We start from the raw sequence: 23,609 nt of genomic DNA, 5'->3' as shown, positions 1-23,609 counted from the left end.
AGCTGCGGGATCGGACTACCAGCAGTGCCGAGCTAGCTCAGCAATGGCAGAAGGCTGGTGTGAGTGCTTCTGCACGCACTGTGAAGCGGAGACTGCTTGAGCAAGGCCTGGTTTCAAGGAGGGCAGCAAAAAAGCCACTTCCCTGCAGAACAAAACATCAGGGACCGACTGATATTCTGCAAAAGGTACAGGGAGTGGACTGCTGAGTACTGGAGAAAAGTCATTTTATCAGATGAATCCCCTTTTCGATTGTTTGGGACATCTGGAAAACAGCTTATTAGGAGAAGAAGAGGTGAGCGCTATCACCAGTCTTGTCTCATGCCAACTGTTAAGCATCCTGAAACGATTCATGTGTGGGGTTGCTTCTCAGCCAAGGGAATCGGCTCACTCACAGTCTTGCCTAAAAACACAGCCATGAATAAAGAATGGTACCAGAATGTCCTCCAAGAGCAACTTCTCCCAACTGTCCAAGAGCAGTTTGGCGCCCAACAATGCCTTTTCCAGCATGATGGAGCACCTTGCCATAAAGCAAAGGTGATCACTAAATGGCTCATGGAACAAAACATAGAGATTTTGGGTCCATGGCCTGGAAACTCTCCAGATCTTAATCCCATTGAGACCTTGTGGGCAATCATCAAGAGACGGGTGGACAAACAAAAACCAACAAATTCTGGCAAAATGCAAGCATTGTTTATGCAAGAATGGACAGCTGTCAGACAGGATTTGATCCAGAAGTTGATTGAGAGCATGCCAGGGAGAATTGCAGAGGTCCTGAAGAAGAAGGGTCAACACTGCAAATATTGACTTGCTGCATCAACTCATTCTAACTGTCAATATAACCTTTTGGTACTCATAATATGATTGCAATTATATTTCTGTATGTGATGTAAACATCAGACAAACACAATTAAAAACCAGAGGGCAACAGATCATGTGAAAATATAATTTTGGTGTCATTCTCAAAACTTTTGGCCACGACTGTACACCCCTATATACACCTGTATTATACTACACCCCTATATACACCTGTATTATACTACACCACTACACCCCTATATACGCCTGTATTATACTACACCACTACACCCCTATATACACCTGTATTATACTACACCACTATATAGTACACCACTACACCCCCCCCCCATATACCACAACACATAACCACTCACCTCTCACCTTCTTATTGTCCCCTCCTCAGGCACCTCCGTATGAGCCCCCCCGCTGAGCGGCTTCTCTTTCACATGCCCAGGCTGCGCCGACGCTGTATTCCTAGGAGCCGCTGCTTCTCTCCATACGGCCCCCGCCGCTGCAGCTTCTTCTCCTGCCGGGCGGGAACTTTTCAAATGACACGCGCGCCGAACTGACGATATCAGGGCGCGCGTGTGTCACAGAGAAAGCTGCCGCAGGGAACAGAGGAGAGATTCCGGCGTTCCGCTGCCTGCACTGTGCGGAGCTGCAGGATCTGTCCTCTGTTCCCCGCCCGGCACGCAGCGTGTAATGAAGGCAATCTGACCACGCGCCTCCCGGAGCCTGGAGCTCTGGACAACAGGTCAGATTGCCCTCATCACTGACCGGCCAGCAAGGACGCCCTGAGCCAGGCGGGCCGGTCACAGAGAGTAGGCGGGCTGGATGTGGCCTGCGGGCCGCCCCTTGCCCAGGTCTGCTCTTGAGTATACAGTCGTGAGGATGTAGACTGGAATTTGTCTGAATAATATTTTGGTATGTGATGATCGTGGCCCGGAATTGTGAAATGGTTAAAATGTGTTTTACTAATGAAAATAGTAATTTTTACAGGACAAGTAATAAATAGAATCTCTACTGGGGCCCACTGAACTGAAAATTTAAATAATTAAAAAAAAAACAAAAACGATGTTAGAATTTGGAGTAATTGATGACAATTTAATAATGGAAAGTTGTATGGTATTTCTCAAAGCAGAGGGTGTCGCACATACCTAGTTGGGATGGACACGTGGGGAAATAATACCAGGAATCACTGCTCCTACCATAAAAAGAAATAAAACCCTGGCGCTCTAAGTTATTAAATAACCTTTTTAGAAAAACAAAGGCGATTTATTAGAATAAGTTAAGGCAGGGGGAGCAGCAGGGGCAGAAACCGCGTGAAAAACCTGTCAGATGAAAGTAGAAAACAAATTAATAAAATCTACCGCACTTCCTGAGCAGTTACTTACGTGAAAAGGAAAAAGCAATGATCGTCACCTGCCAATTGGGGTCGGGATATATTTAAACCATAGGAGAATTCTGCTTTCTTGCTTGGAAGTAGTAAAGGGTTCTTTTAGCACCCCGTTTCACCATTTACTGCTTCCCAGCAACAAAGAAGATTTTTCCTATGGTTTAAATGTATCCCGACACCAATTGGCAGGTGTTGATCATTGCTTTTTCCTTTTCACGCATGTAACTGCTCAGGAAGTACGGTAGATTTTATTCATTTGTATTCTTCTCCTACCATGCTTACTACAAACCCACCATCGTTTTTGGCATGGTTTTTGGATGGGGGAGGGAGGCATAACACAAATGAAATGTCACACTGACAGTGTCCGGAGATCTTCTGACTCAAGGACTGCCTCCTGTGCCGTTGAGACAAATAGGAGAGACTCAAATTTTCTCATGATACTGGAGAATTGTGAGCACTCATGTTGACTTTTTGTACAGGACAAAGCTGTTATAAGTAGCAATCTTGACCTGGTCAGTTTCTGCAATTCTTACCAGTGTCACTTTGAGTTCTGGAACGCTTCAATGGATCCCAGTGATTCTGACATTGTTTTGTGACATATTGTGCTTTATGTAAATTTAGGTCGATATTTTTTTATGTTAATTTGTGAAAAAAATTTAAATTTGAAAATGCCTTTTTCAAAACTTTAGAATTTTTATAAGGTTAACCCAGAAAGTAAGATCACAAAAATACTTAAGAAATAACATTTCCCACATGTCTACTTTACATCGGCATAATTTTTGAAACATATATTTTTTTTTTTGTTAGGAAGTTAGAAGGGTTAAAAGTTTATCAGACATTTCTAACTTTTCCAACAAAATGTACAAAACCATTTGTTTTTAGAGACCGCATCACATTTGAAGTGACTTTGAGAGGCCTGGGTGACAGAAAATAGTCAAAATCACACCCAATACATTTATTAAGTCTTTATGTGCTTCTCAGCAACTAAAGCAATGTAAAAGGAAAATAGGAAAATTATACTTTTCCCCACAAATGTTACTTTAGTCTTACATTTTTAATTTTCACAAGGGTAACAATTTGTTGAACAATTTCTCCTGAGTATGCCGATACTCCATATGTGGTGGAAATGTACTGTTTGGGAGCACGTCAGGGCTCAGAAGGGTACGATTTGAATTTTAAAGTGCAAAATTGTCTGGAATAGATAGCGGACATCATTTTTGCATTTGGAGAGCCCTGAGGTGTGTAAACAGTAGAGCTCCCCCCACAAGTGACCGCATTTTGGAAACTAGACCCCTTACAGATTTTATCTGATGTTTGGTGAACAACTTGAACCCTCAGGTGCTTCACCAAATTTCATAACTGAGTCATGAAAATACAAAATAAAACGTTTTATCACAAAATTGTTGCTTTAACCCCCAAATGTTTCAAATTCACAAGGGTAACCGGAGCTAATGCACCATACAATTTGTTGTGCAATTTCTCCCTAGTATGCCAATACCTCACATGTGGTAGAAAACTATATTTGAGGCACAGTGCAAAGTGAAAAAGGGAATTAGTGCCACATTTTGGTTCAGATTTAGTTGAATGGTTTTTGGGTGCCAGAACAGCAGAAACTCCACAAGTGTGACTCCATGTTACAAACTGCACCCCTCAATAAATTCATCCAGGGGTGCAGTGAGCATATTGACACCATAGGTGTCTCAAAATTTTAAACTATTGGGTGGTGAACAGGTGTATAATAAAAAAGACAGTTTTTGCCACTTGTTTTTCTTTATTTTTTGTACGGTGTTCACTGAAGGGGTCAACTAGTGTGACGGTTTTACAGATCGGGTTGTTACGGACACAGCGAAGCCAAATATGTACTTTTTTTTTTTTTTTTTTACACAGATCTATTGGATTCATTTTTTTATACTATGTATTTTCTGATTTATTTTTAAAGGGAAGGTGTTGTTAAAAAAAAAAAAAATTCAATAACTAACAAATGTAAAGTATTAATGTTTTAATGTAATGTTTAAATATTTGTTTTTAATTGAAAAAATTATAAAAAAAATATTGGAAAGTTTGATATTTTCCACTCAAACACTAGGGGAGCAGCTGCTGAAATCCTACTGAAGAAATAGCTCACATTACAACTGCAGTAAAAGTGGGTGGAATCTGCTCTCCTGTGTGTGATGTTACACCTCCCCCTCCCAATCTGGGTGTTTCCAAAAGGATAAGAGAGAATGAAGTATAGGATCACAGTGCAGAGCCATATTGTTGGTGACCGCAAAGTGATCCTAATCTCTAAAGTGTCACTAAGGACAGCTGGCATAGTGCCCTACTGTATCCCGCGCCGCACTGTATCCTGCACTGTATGCCGCGCTGCACTGTATACCACACTGTATACCGTGCCGCACTGTATCCCGCATCGTATCCCGCACCGTATCCTGCGCCACATTGGATCCTGCACTGTATCCCTTGCCGCACTGTATCCTGCGCTGCACTGTATCGTGCGCCGCACTGGATCCTGCACCATATCCAGCACCGCACCGTATCCCGCGCCGCTCTGTATCCCGCACTGTATCCCGCACCGCACTGTATCCCGCACCGTATCCCGCGCTGCACCGTATCCCGTGCCATTTCCTGCACTGTATCCCGCGCCACACTGTATCCTGTGCCGCTCTGTATTCTGCACTGCATCTAACGCCGCACTGTATCACGCGCCCTCATATATTTGTGTTCTAAAGTTATATTCCAATAAATATATTTTATGTTCTATCTAAATATTTTGGTTATTGTATGATAAAAATGATTAAATGTCTGATGTTCACGTTGTACTACAATACATTTTTCACTTAAATATAAGCAATATATGTGGGAGTCGGAGTTGGTGCAAGGGAAATTGAGGAGTCGGATTCGCAGGTTTGACTTACCGACTCCACAGCCCTGATGTTGACATAAGCAAAGTTCATACAAATGTGTGAATTTTTTTTCTTTCACCACCTAAATAAAAACATACATATTTACATATTTGGTATCAACATACTCGTACTGACCTGAGGAATCATGTTGCTTTGTCAGTTTTACCAAGTGGCAAACATGGTAAATGTCCCCCCGTTCCTCCCAAATAAACTCCAAACATTGTGGAATTACACTTGTTTTGCAATTTCAACGCACTTGGAATTTTTTTTCTCATCATCCAGTACACTAGGTGGCAGAATGAACAGTGTCATTCAAAAGTACAACCCTCAAATAAGCCCTTATACAGCTATATTGGCGAAAAAAATAAAAATTGTATGGTTTTTGAAAGGGAAGGAGAAAATGTAAAATAGAATCACCCAGGCGTGAAGGGGTTAACTGTCCAAGCACAGTGGATTTGGTTTTTTTGACAACTGTGTAGTTAAAGACGCAGTTGAATTGTGCAATTTTTCACAGTAGGCTTCTATGCGTAGACTGAAAAAGTTGTATTTTTAAGCACAAAATGAAATATTTTGTGCACTAAAAAAAAATGGGGGTGGGGATAGTCAATTTGTGATTTTACAGGATGTATAGGAGTACCCATGGTCAGTGATGGGAGAGAGGTGAGCCACTGACAGTGCTGCATGGTAACCAACAGGCTGGAGAGCTGGCTGGTATTTTAGAAATGATCTCTTCTGCAATGTAATTACGGCATGAACTGGATCAGTCATAATTGTCGGCAGCTGCCCGCGCTGTAGTGTGTCGGCAGCTGCCCGCTCTGCAGTGTGCGAGCAGCCGCAGGGATGATGAGCGTTGCCGTCAGGAGGTTAGTTAAGTTCATTACCTGCGGTGATGAAGTCCTGCACTCCTGACGTCAGCACTTGTTACTGGCTTCTATGCCCGCCGCGTTCTCACATCACCTCTCACGGGTGGTCCGAGACTGTGACTAGCAGTGACGTTACGGGCCTTTGTGAACGCAGCGGTCATTGAACTCAGTGACCAGTGCTGACTTCAGGAATGCAGCGGCTTCCATCACTGCAGGTAATGTACCTAGCTAACCTCCTGAAGTCAGCGCTGGTTATGCCCTGCAGTGACCTGGGCTGACCTATTGATGTTAGCTCAGGTCACTACACTGCTCTCCCAGCCAATGGGGAACGTTCTGTTCTTCATTGACTGGGACAGTGAGTATGGATCCCCTTATTGGATTACGCTGGACCCGGATTTGTTTTTTCTTTTCAATAAATTGGTGAAAGATGGAATGTGTTGGAGTGTTTTTTCAAATAAAAATTAGTTTGTCGTCTAATTTTTTTTATTATTGACTGGGTTATTGATGTCTGGTTTCTGATAGCTGCCGTGACATCACTAACCTCTGGGCTTGATGCCTTGTGACATTACACATCTGGTATCAACCCCATATATTATCCCGTTTGCCACCGCACCAGGACAACTGGATGAGCCAGGTAAAGTCCTGTGATTGTCGCATCTAATGGATGCAGCAATTCCGGGCGGCGGCTGGCTGATATTTTTAGGCTGGGGGGGGGACTCCTATTGACATGGGTCTTCCAAGCCTGAGAATACCAGCGAGCAGCTGTGAGGCTTTATCTTGGCTGGTATCAAAATTGAGGGGGACCGCATGCTGTTTTTTTAAATTATTTATTTATTGTACTAGACCCGCCCACCAGCGTCTGATCAATTGCAGTCAGAAATCTGTCACTCAGCATGAGGGCACGTCTGACTGTAACAAATCACATATGGGGGGGAGAAGTGAATATGTATGAGCCTAATGAGCAGCCGGCTCAGGAAGAACAAAGAGCTGCCACGGGAACAGTGTGACAGCCGTGTCGGTGATAGGTGAGTATGTAGCGCTTGCTCCTACCCCTTTGTCCCAGATTCTGTTCCCCATAATGGCCAAATACTCCGGACTGCATGTAATTCTCCTTCCGTTTTTTTGCAGTCCGCAAAAAAAAATAAAATATGGAAGTCACACGGATGACACACGGACCGTATACAGGACGTATGCGGTTGTCACATGAATGCATCCGTGAAAAAACAGTAATGCTTTTTGTGGACCGCAAAAACTGAACAGTCATGTGAATGTAGCCTTACTGAGCGGTTTGCTGTCATTTTGATAAAATCAGTGTTTTTTTTCTGCTGCAGATCTAGCAGTTATACAGAGCTCATGAATAAAAAAAACAAGAGAAATAGGGGTCCACTAGTGAGGCCACAGAAATGGCCAAAATAACACAAAATAAGTCAACCTCTTTAACCCCTTCACGACCTTGGACGGATCTATCCGTCATGGAGCGTGTCACGTTAAGCCCCGCCCCCTGCCGCGGGCAGGCGGCGGTCGGCACACAGCTGTTTTCAACAGCTATGTGTTCCTGCATGTTGCGAGTGGAATCACTTCCACTCGCAACATTTAACCCCTTAAATCTCGCTGCCAAAGTCTGGCAGCGAGATCTATATGCGCGCGGCCATGATTTTTACTTACCGCCGCCCCCACCGGAGGTCACGTGCGTGATCACGTGACTTTCAGTGGTTGCTATGGTAGCACAGGGTCATGTGATGACGCCTGTAGCTATGACGTTTCACTTTCGTTTTCACCTGGCCCGGAGCCGAATGAAACAGGAAGTGACCGTATCTGCTGTTTACAGCTGTGTAGCTGTGATCAGCAGATAGATCAGAGCTGATCGCTATAGCCCCCTAGGGGGACTAGTAAAATTTAAAAAAAAAAAAGTAAAAAAAAAAGTTTTAAAAAATAAAAAAAAAATAAAAAGTTCAAATCACCCCCCTTTCACCCCATTGAAAATTAAAGGGTTAAAAAATAAATAAATATACACATTTGGTATCGCCGCGTTCAGAAATGCCCGATCTATCAATATATAAAATCAATTAATCTGATTGGTAAACTGCGTAGTGGCAAAAAAAATTGCAAACGACAAAATTACGTGTTTTGGTCACCGCATGTTTTACGCAAAATGCAATAACAGGTGATCAAAACGTAGCATCTGCGCAAAAATGGTACCATTAAAAATGTCAGCTCGAGACGCAAAAAATAAGCAGTCACTGAGCCAAAGATCCCGAAAAATAAGAACGCTACGTGTTTCGGAAAATGGCGCAAAACGTGCGCCACTTTTATTGGACAAACGTGTGAATTTTTTTTAACCCCTTAGAAACAAGTAAACCTATACAGGTTTGGTGTCTACACACTCGCACCGACCTGAGGCGGCATACCCACACATCAGTTTTACCATATAGTGAACACGGTGAATAAAACATCCCTAAAACTATTGTGCGATCACACTTTTTTTTGCAGTTTTTCCACACTTGGAATTTTTTTGCTGTTTTCTAGTACACTATATGGTAAAACCTATGGTTTCATTTAAAAGTACAACTCATCCCGCTAAAAACAAGCCCTCATGGCAAGATTGACAGAAAAATAAAAAAGTTACGGCTCTCGGAAGAAAAGGAGTAAAAAACAAAAACGCAAAAACGGAAAGTGCCCGGGGGCTGAAGGGGTTAAATATCCAATAAAGCTTTTATTATCAAAAAGTTACAGCCAAAAGGGGAATAGATTTAAATTTTTTTAGGTACAAAATATATATTAGACAATCAAGTTAAAACCAGCGTGGCTCCCCGAGGAATGTCACGAAACGTGCGTGTCGGAGCACGCCACGCCGAGCAGTCAGTTTTGATGGGTGATTGTTTTGGGCTCGTGGCTTATTGATTTCAAATTTGATTTTTAGATATCTTGTGAATAACTTCAAGCTGATGAGCGTGGGCACTAATACTTCTGATTGAATGTATCAGCTCACCGTGTGAAAACTCAATCCCGGTTTCATCCTGGAGCACGGACAGGCACTGCCACAGCCCGGTATAATATAGGAAAGAAGAAAGGATGTCCAGCTCTTCAGGCAAAGAAATCAACGTCTTTATTTCATCATGCAGACACAAAGAATGACATGACCAGCACTACGCGTTTCAGGTGAAACACTCACCCTTAATCATGATGCTGGAGAAACGGCGCTACAGAGTTTATATGCAAATGCTAGTTAGTGAAACAGGTGTTTAAATCACTAGAGCACCTCACATACATTTTCAAGTATGTGAGGTGCTCTAGTGATTTAAACACCTGTTTCACTAACTAGCATTTGCATATAAACTCTGTAGCGCCGTTTCTCCAGCATCATGATTAAGGGTGAGTGTTTCACCTGAAACGCGTAGTGCTGGTCATGTCATTCTTTGTGTCTGCATGATGAAATAAAGACGTTGGTTTCTTTGCCTGAAGAGCTGGACATCCTTTCTTCTTTCCTATACTAATACTTCTGCCTTTATGTGCACCGCATCTATGGTTCCTTGTTCAGCAATATTAAATCTTTATTACTCCTTATCCTTTTTTAACCTCTTAGGGGTACTTTGCACGTTGCGACATCGCTACTGCGATCTCGTCGGGGTCAAAACGAAAGTGACACACATCCGGCGCCGGTAACAACGTCGCAACGTGTAAAGCCTGGAAGCACCGATAAACGATCTCAAAAGCGTCGTAAATCTGTGATCTGTGTAGTGTCGGTCATTTCCATAATTTAGCTGCAGCGTCGGGTACGATGTTGTTCCTCATTCCTGCGGCAGCACACATCGCTGTGTATGAAGCCGCAGGAGCGAGGAACATCTCCTTACCTGCGTCACGGTTGCAATGAGGAAGGAAGGAGGTGGGCGGGATGTTTACGTCCCGCTCATCTCCGCCCCCCTGCTTCTATTGGCCGCCTGCCGTGTGACGTCGCTGTGATGCCGCACGACCTGCCCCCTTAGTAAGGAGGCGGGTTGCCGGCCAGAGCGACGTTGCAAGGCAGGTAAGTGCGTGTGAAGCTGCCGTAGTGATAATGTTCGCTACGGCAGCTATCACAACATATCGCAACTGCGATGGGGGTGGGGACTAGCGCTCGGCATCACTACAATCGGCTAGCGATGTCGCAGCGTGCAAAGTACCCCTTAGGGTATGGTTTGGATCGCTGACACCTGACTTGGTCTGCTCATTGTTCATCTGCATCAGGTTTCCTATTTAGTATAACGTTAGCCTGACCTTGCCTCATTGCATGCAATTCACATTGAGCATTCCTATTTTTGACCTTTAGTATCTCATTGTTGTCAGCGATTTCTGACCATTTCCCTGAAAGGTTTTTCAGGATATTTACTACCTTGCAATTGAATTATTGTTAGGACCCTGATAGTGCCATTTGATTTCATCTTTATAGCATCCCATCCTCTGATTGTTCGCTGTGACTTGTAACTTGATTGTCTAATATATATTTTGTACCAAAAAAAAAATAAAAAAAATAAAAATAATTTAAATCTATTCCTCTTTTGACTGTAACTTTTTGATAATAAAAGTTTTATTGGATATTTAAAGAGGTTGACTTATTTTGTGTTATTTTGGCCATTTCTGTGGCCTCACTAGTGGACCCCTATTTCTCTTGTTTTTTCATATTGTACATTATGGGGTTTAGTGAAGTTGGTTAATTTAATCATGATAGGCCCTAGTGTCCCATTCCTTGTTATATAGAGCTCATGATTATGCTGGACTACCTGGCAGCACGCCAATTAGTCCTCTAATGATAATCTCCTTCTTATTAAAGGAGTTGTCGGACATACACTCCAAAAAATATTTAAGCTAATCTGTGCTGTATTGTCATATAAATCACCCCTACATTGTTAATTTTTGTTTTCTCACTTTTGATCCTCTTGAATTATCCCTTTATTTTCTGCAGCTCTTTGTTTACCTTAAGCTCCAGCAAACTGACCACTTCCTGTATCCTTGGTTGCCTTTGCAAACCTCAGTCAGAGCTGGCACCGCCCGGCCTCACTGTCCAGCCCCGCCCCCTGCCCGCCCTCTGCACACTCATTGGCTGTCAGTATTCTGCCCAGCACCTGACCTCTCAGCATTGGAAATAACAGAGCAGAGATCCTGCTTCTCTCATCTGTGACACAGCAATCACCTCACATCTACAATGGTGACACATGGTCCTCACCCCTTATAGATAAAGGAATACTGTGTAAGGAAGACTATATATAGCACCCAATGTGAGTCTATGGTAGATATGTATGCCATGTATGTATGTATGTATGTATGTATGTATGTATGTGTGTGTGTGTGTGTGTGTGTGTGTGTGTGTGTGTGTGTGTGTATATATATATATAACATATATACACACATATATTAGTGTGTGTGTATGTATAAATATATATATATATATATAATATAAAATATTTATTATATATATTAAAAATGTGTGTGTGCGTCTTTTGTGCCATATAGTTATGTATGTATACATAAATATTTATATATATGCACATAGAGAGGGATAAGCTATGTGTCACTATATGAGTAACACATTGGGCTCAGAATCAGAATGTGCCTATTGCATACGAGTGGTCACATGACCATTCATTCTGAGTGTTGACAACTCAGTGTCTGCTGCATGTGATGTGAGGATTCACTTATCTGCACTGTGAAGCGCCATGCAATAAATAGTGCTATAATATTAAATAATAATAATCTGCAATAAAATATACGGTAGTTACTGCAGATTTTTGTGAAAAACCTTGACCACTATTTTTTCTTGGACTATATGATATTTTGGTCATGCTGTCAAATATCGCAGCATGCCTATGTCACTACTAGCATGATGCAGGTCCGTGAGGTGGCTTTCATTTCCATTTCATTGCGTACTGCAAAAAAAACCGGAATCAGCTAGATAAATAGATGGATAGATATAGATAGAGGGATAGAGAGAGAGAGATATCTAGAGGGATAACTAGAGAGATGGATGAATGAATTAAGGGATACATACAGTGCTGGCCAAAAGTATTGGCACCCCTGCAATTCTGTCAGATAATACTCAGTTTCTTCTTGAAAATGATTGCAATCACAAATTCTTTGGTATTATTATCTTCATTTACGGTATTTTGTTTGCAATGAAAAAACACAAACGGAATGAAACAAAAATCAAATCATTGATCATTTCACACACAACTCCAAAAATGGGCCAGACAAAAGTATTGGCACCCTTAGCCTAATATTTGGTTGAACAACCTTTAGCCAAAATAACTGCGAACAACCGCTTCCGGTAACCATCAATGAGTTTCTTACAATGCTCTGCTGGAATTTTAGACCATTCTTCTTCGGCAAACTTCTCCAGGTCCCTGAGATTTGAAGGGTGCCTTCTCCAAACTGCCATTTTGAGATCTCTCCACAGGTGTTCTATGGGATTCAGGTCTGGACTCATTGCTGGCCACTTTAGTAGTCTCCAGTGCTTTCTCTCAAACCATTTTCTAGTGCTTTTTTAAGTGTGTTTTGGGTCATTGTCCTGCTGGAAGACCCATGACCTCTGAGGAAGACCCAGCTTTCTCACACTGGGCCCTACATTATGCTGCAATATTTGTTGGTAGTCTTCAGACTTCATAATGCCATGCACACGGTCAAGCAGTCCAGTGCCAGAGGCAGCAAAGCAACCCCAAAACATCAGGGAACCTCCGCCATGTTTGACTGTAGGGACAGTGTTCTTTTCTTTGAATGCGTCTTTTTTTTTTTTCCTGTAAACTCTATGTTGATGGCTTTTCCCAAAAAGCTCTACTTTTGTCTCATCTGACCAGAGAACATTCTTCCAAAACGTTTTAGGCTTTCTCAGGTAAGTTTTGGCAAACTCCAGCCTGGCTTTTTTATGTCTCGGGGTAAGAAGTGGGGTCTTCCTGGGTATCCTACCATACAGTCCCTTTTCATTCAGACGCCGACGGATAGTACGGGTTGACACTGATGTACCCTCGGACTGCAGGGCAGCTTGAACTTGTTTGGATGTTAGTCGAGGTTCTTTATCCACCATCCGCACAATCTTGCGTTGAAATCTATCGTCAATTTTTCTTTTCCTTCCACATCTAGGGAGGTTAGCCACAGTGCCATGGGCTTTAAACATCTTGATGACACTATGCACTGTAGACACAGGAACTTTCAGGTCTTTGGAGATGGACTTGTAGCCTTGAGATTGCTCATGCTTCCTCACAATTTGGATTCTCAAGTCCTCAGACAGTTCTTTGGTCTTCTTTCTTTTCTCCATGCTCAATGTGGTGGACACAGGACAGAGGTTGAGTCAACTTTAATCCATGTCAACTGGCTGCAAGTGTGATTTAGTTATTGCCAACACCTATTAGGTGCCACAGGTAAGTTACAGGTGCTGTTTATTACACAAATTAGAGAAACATCACATGATTTTCCAAATCGTGCCAATACTTTTGCCACCCCCTTTTTTATGTTTGGTGTGGAATTATATCCAATTTGGCTTTATGATTTTTTTTTTCTTTTTTTTTATTAAAGACAAATTAAATGAAGATATTACCAAAGAATTTGTGATTGCAATCATTTTCAAGAAGAAACTGAGTATTATCTGACAGAATTGCAGGGGTGCCAATACTTTTGGCCAGCACTGTAGATAGATAATAGATGAGAAAGACATATATAATATCCCACTCCCCTACATTTTTTAATCTTGCACCCTTTAGTGCCTTTCATGTGGCACTAAAGGGTGTTTAGCCTTGTATTTAGCTAAAAAAGAAATAAATAATTAAAAAAAATGACGTGGGGTCCCCCCATCTTTTGTAGCGAGCTCAGGTAAAGCAGACAGCGGAAGCCTGCAGACCACAGCTGGCAGCTTCACCTTGGCTTGTAATCCAAAATAGAGGGCACCCCACATTCTTATTTTAAATTTTAAAAAAATAATTTAAAAAAAAATAAATAAAAAACAAACAAACGTTGGGTCTCCCCAAATGGGACCACCAGCCAAGGTAAAGTGGACAGCTGTGGTTAGATATTCTCCGACTAGAGAGGTCCATCGTTATTTGACACTCCCCAGCCTAAAAATAGCAGGCCGCAGCCGCCCCAGATGTAGCGCATACATTAGATGCTTCAATCCTGGCGCTTCGCCCTGGCTCATCCCATTTGTCCTTGTGCGGTGGCAAACGGGGTAATATATGGGGTTGATACCAGATGTGTAATGTCACCTGGCATCAAGCCCTGGCATTAGTGATGTCATGGCGTCTATCAGATACCCGACATTACTAATCCAGTCAGTAATAAAAAAAAAAAAAATATTTGAAAAAAAACACTCCCCAACACATTCCCTCTTTCACCAATTTATTAGAAAGAACAATCAAATCTGGTCTGGCGTGATCCAATAAGGGGGGTCCCACGACAATCCATACTTTCTGTCCCAGTCAATGAAGAACAGAACGTTCCCCATTGGCTGGGAGAGCAGTGCAGTGCATACTCTCTTCCCTCACCCCCTCCCATGCTCTCTCTTCCCTCTTTTCGTGCTCTCTTCACCCCGTGCCCTCTCCCACATTCTCGTGGTCTTTTCCCCTGTGCACTGTCTTCCCAATCCCGTGCTTTGTCTTCTCCCCTGTGCTCTCTCTCCCACATTCCCGTGCTCTTTCTCCCCCCCGTGCTCTCTCCCCCCTCTGCTCTCTCTCCCACATTCCCGTGCTCTCTCTTCACCAGTCCTGTGCCCCCCCCGTGCTCTGTCCTCCCACAATTCCGTGCCCTGTCTCCCACCTCCCCCACCCTGTGCTCTCTCGTTCCCCTCTTGTGCTCCCTCTTCGCTCCCTGTGCGCTTTCTCCCACACTCCGTGCTCTCTCTTCCCTCCTCCAACCAAGCGCACGTCCGAGATGCAGGAGATCAGTCCTCCCGGCTTCTTAGGCTATGTTCACATTTTTGTTGTTTATTATCAGTCACAATCCGCTTCTCTGATAAACAACGCAATCCGTTTGGCGGGTTCCGTTGTTTCCCATAGACGTGCGGCGGATTGTGACTGATGACCCTGCGTTGCATCCACCGCGCGGCGTATCAGTCGTTTACTGACTGAACGTCGGGCGAGAGGGACGCCGCATGCAACGTTTTTTGTTGCGGCAAAAATACGCACCCCGCAGGATTTCATTGGAATCCGTCAGGAGGCATAATGTAAGTCTATGGTGCTGGATTACGTTATCCTGCGTTACGCAACGGATTCCAGTGCAGGAATCGGTCACGCTTTACTGAGCGTGCTCAGCATGTCCTGCAGAACGTCCGAAATCATGTAAAATCAGTTCCTCTCCCACCCCACCCCCTCAGGTTTTAAACTGAAATGATTGCCCAGCGGCTGGCTTTCGAGAGCGATCACCTGATCTCCCGGCGGCCGGCTTTTCAGAGTGATCAGCTGAAAAGCCGGCCGCCAGGCGATCCACTGATCTTTCTGAAAAGCTGAGCGATCAGCTGATCGCTCTCAAAAGCCAGCCGGCTTACCAGAGCGATCAGCTGATAGAGAGCGAGAACGAACAGCTGATCGCTCTGAAAAGCCGGCCGCTGGTCGATAAGCTGATCGTTTTGAAAAGCCGGCTTTTCAGACTAATGAGATACAGCGCGCACGGGGGAGAGGGGAGTCCGTTCCATACCGAGGAGACACGGCGCGCATGGGAGACACAGCTCCATACTAATGAGATACAGCGCGCACGGGGAGGGGGGAGTTCATTCCATACTGAGAAGACACAGCGCGCACGAGGGAGACTGCTCCATACTGATAAGATACAGTGCGCACGGGGGAGTGGGGAGACAGTTCCCAGGGCGTCGGGGACTAAACATGATAAAGCGCTGGGGACACAGCGCTGACAGTGTCCCTGAAAGCAAGTGTGCAACTTTCTTGTTCCTTGCCTTATTGAACTGGACACTGTGAATCGGCTGGATTATCAGGTCACACGTAGCTGGGCACAGGAGGCGGGGGAGGGAGACTATGGAGTGTGTGGGAGGGCGCATGTACTCATCACATTATACCTGCCCACTAAGCAGCAGGGCGGCAACATGCTGTTCACTGATTTGCATGTCAACATGGTCCTGCCCCTGCTGACATGAAATGACCGTAAGCAGCAAAATCACGGCAGGAGCGGTCACATGACCACTCTGAGCCGGGGGGAGGGGCTGACAGCAGGGCAGGTAAGTAGTCACTATCTACTTACCTGCTCCAAAGTAGCCCAATAGGGAAATAATAAAAAAAGCAAAATAAGCCAGATAACCCCTTTATCACTGACTTTATCAAAGTTGCAGTAAGCAGCCCAGTAAGTGACACATCACTGGAATCAGGATCTCTGCCCTTACGTTATGCTGCTCTCAGATTAGGTAACAAAAGCCTGGTGAAAGATTCCCTTTAAGTGAAAGTCAACTACATATCAATCCCTTAAAAAAAAATAAAAATGGAGTAGAGGTGATCTCAGAACGGTGCCTTCTCTCTGAGCCCGGTGTTCCCTGCTGGTCTTGTTACCTAAGCAATTAAAGCCACTGATGGGCTGCAGCCTTAACAATTCCTAATTACTTATTCACAGTTTGTCATGAGACCGTAGGGATTCACTGGGCTCAGTGGAAGATAGGTACTGGTTCGAGGGACATCTTGATGCCATTCAAAAGGGTGTCCAGTAGTGAACAGCCACTTTACTATATTTTAAATGGGGGTTCATCAGGGGACATTCATGTACAATCCAGCAGTAACTTGACATCGTGATATTGTTAGTGATGCTGATAGTGATTATTTCTATACTGACGTCAGGTTTTATTTTTTCATGTATGTCTATGCATTTTCACAACGTTAAATGTAAAAGAGAAACCTTATTTTCTTTATTAATGTGTAGTTTTCATTGTCTTACCATGATGTTGTATGTGGTATTTGCAGGAAGAAAATGACTCCGGTTATGCTTGCTGCTAGTAAAGGCCATAGCCAAGTTGTTACAATGCTGGTTGCCCATGGTGCAGATATAAATGCACAAGATGAGAATGGTTTTACAGTAAGTTGTTTTAATATTCTTCTACTTTGCTAAGTTCTATCTTTAAAATACTAAGATATGTACTTTATATGGTGGTGGACACATTTTTAAAGGGTTGTCTGACACTGCTCACTTGCATCGAGAGGCAAATGGCGCTGATGTCACATTTTGACAAGATTAATAAATCTGCACTCTAACATGCAAGCATTGAATATATGAATTTTGAACTGCATCACTGCTATAGAAAATATGTTAAACATGAAGGTATTTTACCCACAAATTGACCAATTCATGAGAGCCCAACATCCCACGACAAGGTGGTCCCCTTTTGTTGGGACTCCTACAATTATAAGGGCAGCCAGCTTTAATTTCAAAATGCCGTAGGCATGGAGTGCTCAGAGAGGAGTGTACTATGAATATAAAAAACGGTCAGTGGGACCAGGTGTAAGCCATCACGAATCTTCAATGTAGCTAAAAAAAATAGACATGCATGATGCTTCCTCACAACATCTCTCCCGATACAAAAATGACGCAGGTCATCTGTAACTGATATTATGTATTATTTTTAGTTTGGTATCCCATTGTGATTGCCTACTTGACTTATTTATCTGCTTTACTACTAAGAGAGAGATGCTAAAATTAAATGTCAATGTGGTTGTTTCATGAACTATTTTCTGCACAAATAAGACAACGGTAGACAGTAATGACCACATCTAGGCGGTTAGGTTTTCTGTAACTTCTTCTCACTCCCCCCTCTCCCCCAGCAGAGACCCTTAGACACACAGTGGTTATATGCATATTATGATTGCTTTTGAAGTTTCTTTTTGGAAGTAAAGAAAATTATCCCCTTCCTTCCACTGATAATTTGTGTTTTTTCATTTTAAAGGGAACCTGTCACCTAGAATATGCGTTCTGACCTATCAGCAGACGCATGTGTGCCCTAATTACACCTCCTGACCCAACCTTGTGCTGTAAAATTGTATAATATGAAAGTAATAAAAACCGTTTTATTATCTTCATATTTCGTATGTAAATAGCAGGGAATGTGGTCACAGGGGCGGCGCCTTGCCCTATGGACGTCTGCATATTTCCGTGGTATCACGCCCCTGTGGTCGTGGTACCATGGAGCAATGTCCCCATCGCTCATTCTACCCTGCGAGCATTGCGGCAGGCTTCTCTTCCGGGTTCTCCTTGTCAGTTTCAGACGCGCTCTGTGCAAGCGCAGTGCGTGTCTGAAGCCGGCGATTGAACACCCGGAAAAGAAGCCTGCTGCAATGCGCGCAGGATAGAATGAGCGATGGGGGCGTGATGCCACGGAAATATGCAGACATCCATAGAGCAAGGTGCCGCCCCTGTGACCACATTCCCTGCTATTTACTTACGAAATATGAAGGTAATAAAACGTTTTTTATTACTTTCATATTATACAATTTTACAGCACAGGGATGGGTAGGGAGGTGTAATTAGGGCAAATATGCATCTGCTGATAGGTCAGAACACATATTCTAGGTGACCGGTTCCCTTTAACTTTTGCCTTCATTTCTTCCAAGAGTTAACAATAAAAGGGCAATATTAGTTACCTTCCCAGGTCTTGGAAACTAATGCACTAGAAGGATGCAGCTACCCCTCTTTATAACGCTGGAAGCAACGTGCAAAATGCCGATGAGACAACCACTCACAACCTACCAATTCATAAATACATAAGATCCAACAATATCAAAGGGCACAGGTGTGTCAATCCCACAGGGGACATCACACACCGTGCTGAGCTACTCAAATAGCATATACAAAACAGGAGGAAAAGAGTAGAATTGCTTCAAAAATATATGTATTTTTATTTCTTATGTTCTTTTTGGTAATATATATATTTTTTTGTGAATAAACACAATAAATCAGAATACATATATATCAGTGTATGAGAAAATTACAAAACTAAGACGGCCAAGAGGAGGGATGTTAAAAAGGGGCACTGCTATATCCTGCCAAGCCAATGGTACATGGTATTGGCCAATTACAGAAGAATTCAATGTAAAAAAAATTCACATGAAAGTTAAACACCAGATCATTTCATTACACCAGAAGGGATTGATTCAGTATAAACAGACTGACACAAGATTGTTACATCAGAGAGGGTTATGCATGAAGCTCAAACCGTATACTACAGACACTGCTAACCACATCAGTTAGTCAGGTTGGAAAAAGAAATAAAGATGCTGATTAGAGATTTAGTCAGTGTAGCAGTGCGAGTATGTATAAAATGAGAGCTCCTGCACACCTCATTACAAGAGTCCCAACACTGGCGCTGTTACATGAAAACACATGAATCAGTAAAGGCAGTCATGCAGGTGTCCCATCCACATAATACCAAAGTGCTGCAGTGATAGTCACAGGAGTAAGGGCATCAATGTGTAAATTAAACTGTAACATTAATATGCCTAAGACATATACCACTGCAGCAAAATAGGCACACGCAAGGAGAGAACCTGCTACATACCGCAATACACTGGTTACACGGAAGAAGAAAGGCAGGCAGGTTAGTCAGGTGAGGAGGGGGTTAAAAACCCAGGGATGGACTCCAACGTACGTTTCACAAGGAATATGTACTCATGCTTCGTCAGGGAGTGATTAGTCCCTGTAACCGGCGAGTTTAAATAGCCGGAAGCAGCCCGTGAACAGCTGTGTTCAGTCAGTGAACCATTACGGCGCATGCGCGCGCGGCGCCTCCAAATCCCAGAAACCCTCACAAGCCGGCATGGCGTCAGCGCATGCGCGGGAGCGGAGACGCGTCATTATGGCACCCGAGCATGCGCCGACGCCAACCAGAGACGGCCAGGAGGAGAACGGGCCAGAGGCACAGCATGCGCACGCGCACCATCCACGACAGATAGAGAAAAACAAGATATTTGTGCTGCAGAACGCACATGGGTTCTAAGTTAGATGAAAACATCAGAATGAACACTGCCAATGATATATACAATTCAATAGACAAAAATACAGTATGACATAATCTGTACTAGATCCGGTTTTGGGTACATTAATAATATATACATTTCAATAGACAGAAATACAATGTGACATAATCTGTATTAGATCCGGTTATGGGTTCATTTCAGTGGCAGATACATCAGAGTGTTAATTCCAATATGTCGTGTTTCAGCTGATTCAGATGTAAAAGAACAAGATCCAAGCTGCTTTAAAGGGACATGTGAAAGGAGGAAAGGAACAAATGAATATAATAGAAAAACAAACAGGTAACATTAAAAACATAGCTCCCTCAAACACATAGGAGGAAAATAACCCTTTTATTATCCTCCATGGATTTTAGAGCCCGGGACGATGCCTGGCTCACGCAACTTAATTTGGAACTTGAGGCGGCTGGCACTAATGGTGAGGAGGCTGGTGGTGATGTCGACACCAAGGAGGCAATTACACGATATAGGGACCTCCTGAGGAAGAGAACTAAAATCTGGTGGAACAGGGCTTTTCTTGATAAGTACCGCAGAGGAACCTGATCCCGCGAGGATTGCGTATCCAGGTTTTTCCATCCTTTCCGGTGGAGAGCGAGTCCTTCAGGAGTAAATGGGAAGAATTATCCAGTGCCTGCTCCAGAGGCTATTTACAGCTCCTGAGTGAGCTGAATAGCTCATCTATTGGAGAATTGGAGGAGATGGAACAACTTCTCTTACTCAATAAATCTAAACTATCCATTGAGGCCCTCTCCAAGTTTAATGGTGACATTGATTTGGAGCTTGGTAAGATGGGGAAGGAGATACAAGCATTTAAGTTAAAAAAATTTCAACGTGATTTACGGGATCAGCAACTGAATCAGACCTATAGATGGCAGCAACCCTCCTACAGATCTAGATCGAGATTTAGGTCTAAATCGGGATCAAGATCACGCTCCACATCTGTTCTCTCTGGTTTCTCTTCTGACGAAACAGGGGCCTCGGCTCCTGGTGATGGGGTGAACATGAGATCGGACCCCATATCTTCGGGCATAATAACACGCTTAAAGGCAACCAAACAGGCTCCACAAAAAATATCTAAGAAAGATAATCGTACCCTCCAGGTAATCAACTTATCTACCCATGTGCTGTCGGGGGCACAGACTGAGGTTCTGTCCAAAGGGTTGTCTTTCTCTCCGACTAACTCCTTTGATTTCTTCACAGCCATGAAAGACTTGCATCTCTTTTCTAGAAAGCTGGTAAAGCAGCTTGGATCTTGTTCTTTTACATCTGAATCAGCTGAAACACGACATATTGGAATTAACACTCTGATGTATCTGCCACTGAAATGAACCCATAACCGGATCTAATACAGATTATGTCACATTGTATTTTTGTCTATTGAATTGTATATATCATTGGCAGTGTTCATTTTGATGTTTTCATCTAACTTAGAACCCATGAGCGCTCTGCAGCACAAATATCTTGTTTTTCTCTATCTGTCGTGGATGGTGCGCGTGCGCATGCTGTGCCTCTGGCCTGTTCTCCTCCTGGCCGTCTCTGGTTGGCGTCGGCGCATGCTCGGGTGCCATGGTGACGCGTCTCCGCTCCCGCACATGCGCTGACGCCATGACGGCTCGTGAGGGTTTCTGGGATTTGGAGGCGCTGCGCGCGCATGCGCCGTAATTGTTCACTGACTGAACACAGCTGTTCACGGGCTGCTTCCGGCTATTTAAACTCGCCGGTTACAGGGACTAATCACTCTCTGACGAAGCATGAGTACATATTCCTTGTGAAACGTACGTTGGAGTCCATCCCTGGGTTTTTAACCCCCTCCTCACCTGACTAACCTGCCTGCCTTTCTTCTTCCGTGTAACCAGTGTATTGCGGTATGTAGCAGGGTCTCTCCTTGCGTGTGCCTATTTTGCTGCAGTGGTATATGTCTTAGGTATATTAATGTTACAGTTTAATTTACACATTGATGCCCTTACTCCTGTGACTATCACTGCAGCACTTTGGTATTATGTGGATGGGACACCTGCATGACTGCCTTTACTGATTCATGTGTTTTCATGTAACAGCGCCAGTGTTGGGACTCTTGTAATGAGGTGTGCAGGAGCTCTCATTTTATACATACTCGCACTGCTACACTGACTAAATCTCTAATCAGCATCTTTATTTCTTTTTCCAACCTGACTAACTGATGTGGTTAGCAGTGTCTGTAGTATACGGTTTGAGCTTCATGCATAACCCTCTCTGATGTAACAATCTTGTGTCAGTCTGTTTATACTGAATCAATCCCTTCTGGTGTAATGAAATGATCTGGTGTTTAACTTTCATGTGAATTTTTTTACATTGAATTCTTCTGTAATTGGCCAATGCCATGTACCATTGGCTTGGCAGGATATAGCAGTGCCCCTTTTTAACATCCCTCCTCTTGGCCGTCTTAGTTTTGTAATTTTCTCATACACTGATATATATGTATTCTGATTTATTGTGTTTATTCACAAAAAAATATATATATTACCAAAAAGAACATAAGAAATAAAAATACATATATTTTTGAAGCAATTCTACTCTTTTCCTCCTGTTTTGTATAACCTACCAATTCATGCAGGGAGTGATTGCTTAATATAAGAATTGCACACAGAAAAGTCTTGTATAGGGTGCTGTTCATATATGTAGCGCACAGTGTCTGGCTTTCAGCCTATTACCTGATTACACCTGATTTAAGTATTGAACCTTGGGGGAACAAAGAAGGGGTATTAATAACCTGGGCTACTACTATATACATATTGGGGTAGAGGAGAGGTTGTCCACCGCTCAGGTAATATGCCGTCATAATCATATTTTTCAACTGTCACATCTATTCGTTGGGTGCGGTATGATTTAACAGCTCTCCGCTATTTAGCGGGCTATTGCTGTGGTGCCAATTTATGCACCTCAGATCTGCCAGTAACATTAGAAGATCTGCAGGTGCCTATCCATCGGCTGATCAGTGAATCGGGACCGGTGTGTCCATAGATGAACTGCATACTTTTCGCTTGATTTGATTGAGGGACTGTCTAGTCCTGCTCACTCACTGGCCGATGATGTTATATTGTTATAATTCTGTGTGGAGCGATTACTTCTGCTCCGCTGATAAGCTGACACATTTTTCTGCTACTGTTTCAGTTTGTGGGCAATTTGAAGGGTGCACACATTGCTATCTGACTTTTATTAATGTTCAGTTTAGCCCGACAGGCTTTTGAAGGCACTATTGTGAAGTAATGATTTTTTGAAAAAATATGTTCAGAGAATCATAGGTGCGCTTTTCTGATAAACGCTTACAAACTGAATTGTTTTCACCTTGCAAACAATTGGAAAGAGCGCATATATTGTTATCTGAACTTCATTAATTATTATACCGAGCTCGACGGTCTTATAAAGGAATCCCTGTTGAATAGTGTTTTTTTTGAGAAAAAATGTTCAGAGAAGCACGAGTGCATCGTTTCCAATAAATACAGACTAAATTGTATCTATTTTAATATAATATTTTCAACAGTAGGCATCGATGCACAGTAGCATCCTAAGATAGGATTTATAGATGTTGGATCTTTCTTTGATTATGAGATGACTAGATAAGATTTCTGATTTCTGGAATCCAATGAATTGTTCTGTTATTTATTGACTTTTTTACAGTATATAATTTATTCTGTATTAT

General features: G+C 43.0%; 1 protein-coding gene across 1 annotated transcript in view; it reads left to right on the top strand.

Annotated features, from left to right (window-relative positions):
- Positions 1–23,609, top strand: part of ASZ1 (ankyrin repeat, SAM and basic leucine zipper domain containing 1) — a 222,246-nt gene that overhangs the window by 70,447 nt on the left and 128,190 nt on the right. The window contains exon 5 of the mRNA XM_075342520.1: positions 16,871–16,982. Coding sequence (XP_075198635.1) covers positions 16,871–16,982 — 112 coding nt within the window. The remainder of the gene's footprint in view (positions 1–16,870; positions 16,983–23,609) is intronic.

Source organism: Anomaloglossus baeobatrachus, chromosome 4, assembly GCF_048569485.1.
Source record: "Anomaloglossus baeobatrachus isolate aAnoBae1 chromosome 4, aAnoBae1.hap1, whole genome shotgun sequence".
NCBI lineage: Eukaryota > Metazoa > Chordata > Amphibia > Anura > Aromobatidae > Anomaloglossus > Anomaloglossus baeobatrachus.
Note: the sequence above shows the minus strand (reverse complement) of the source record. Positions and strands in the feature narration are given on the sequence as shown.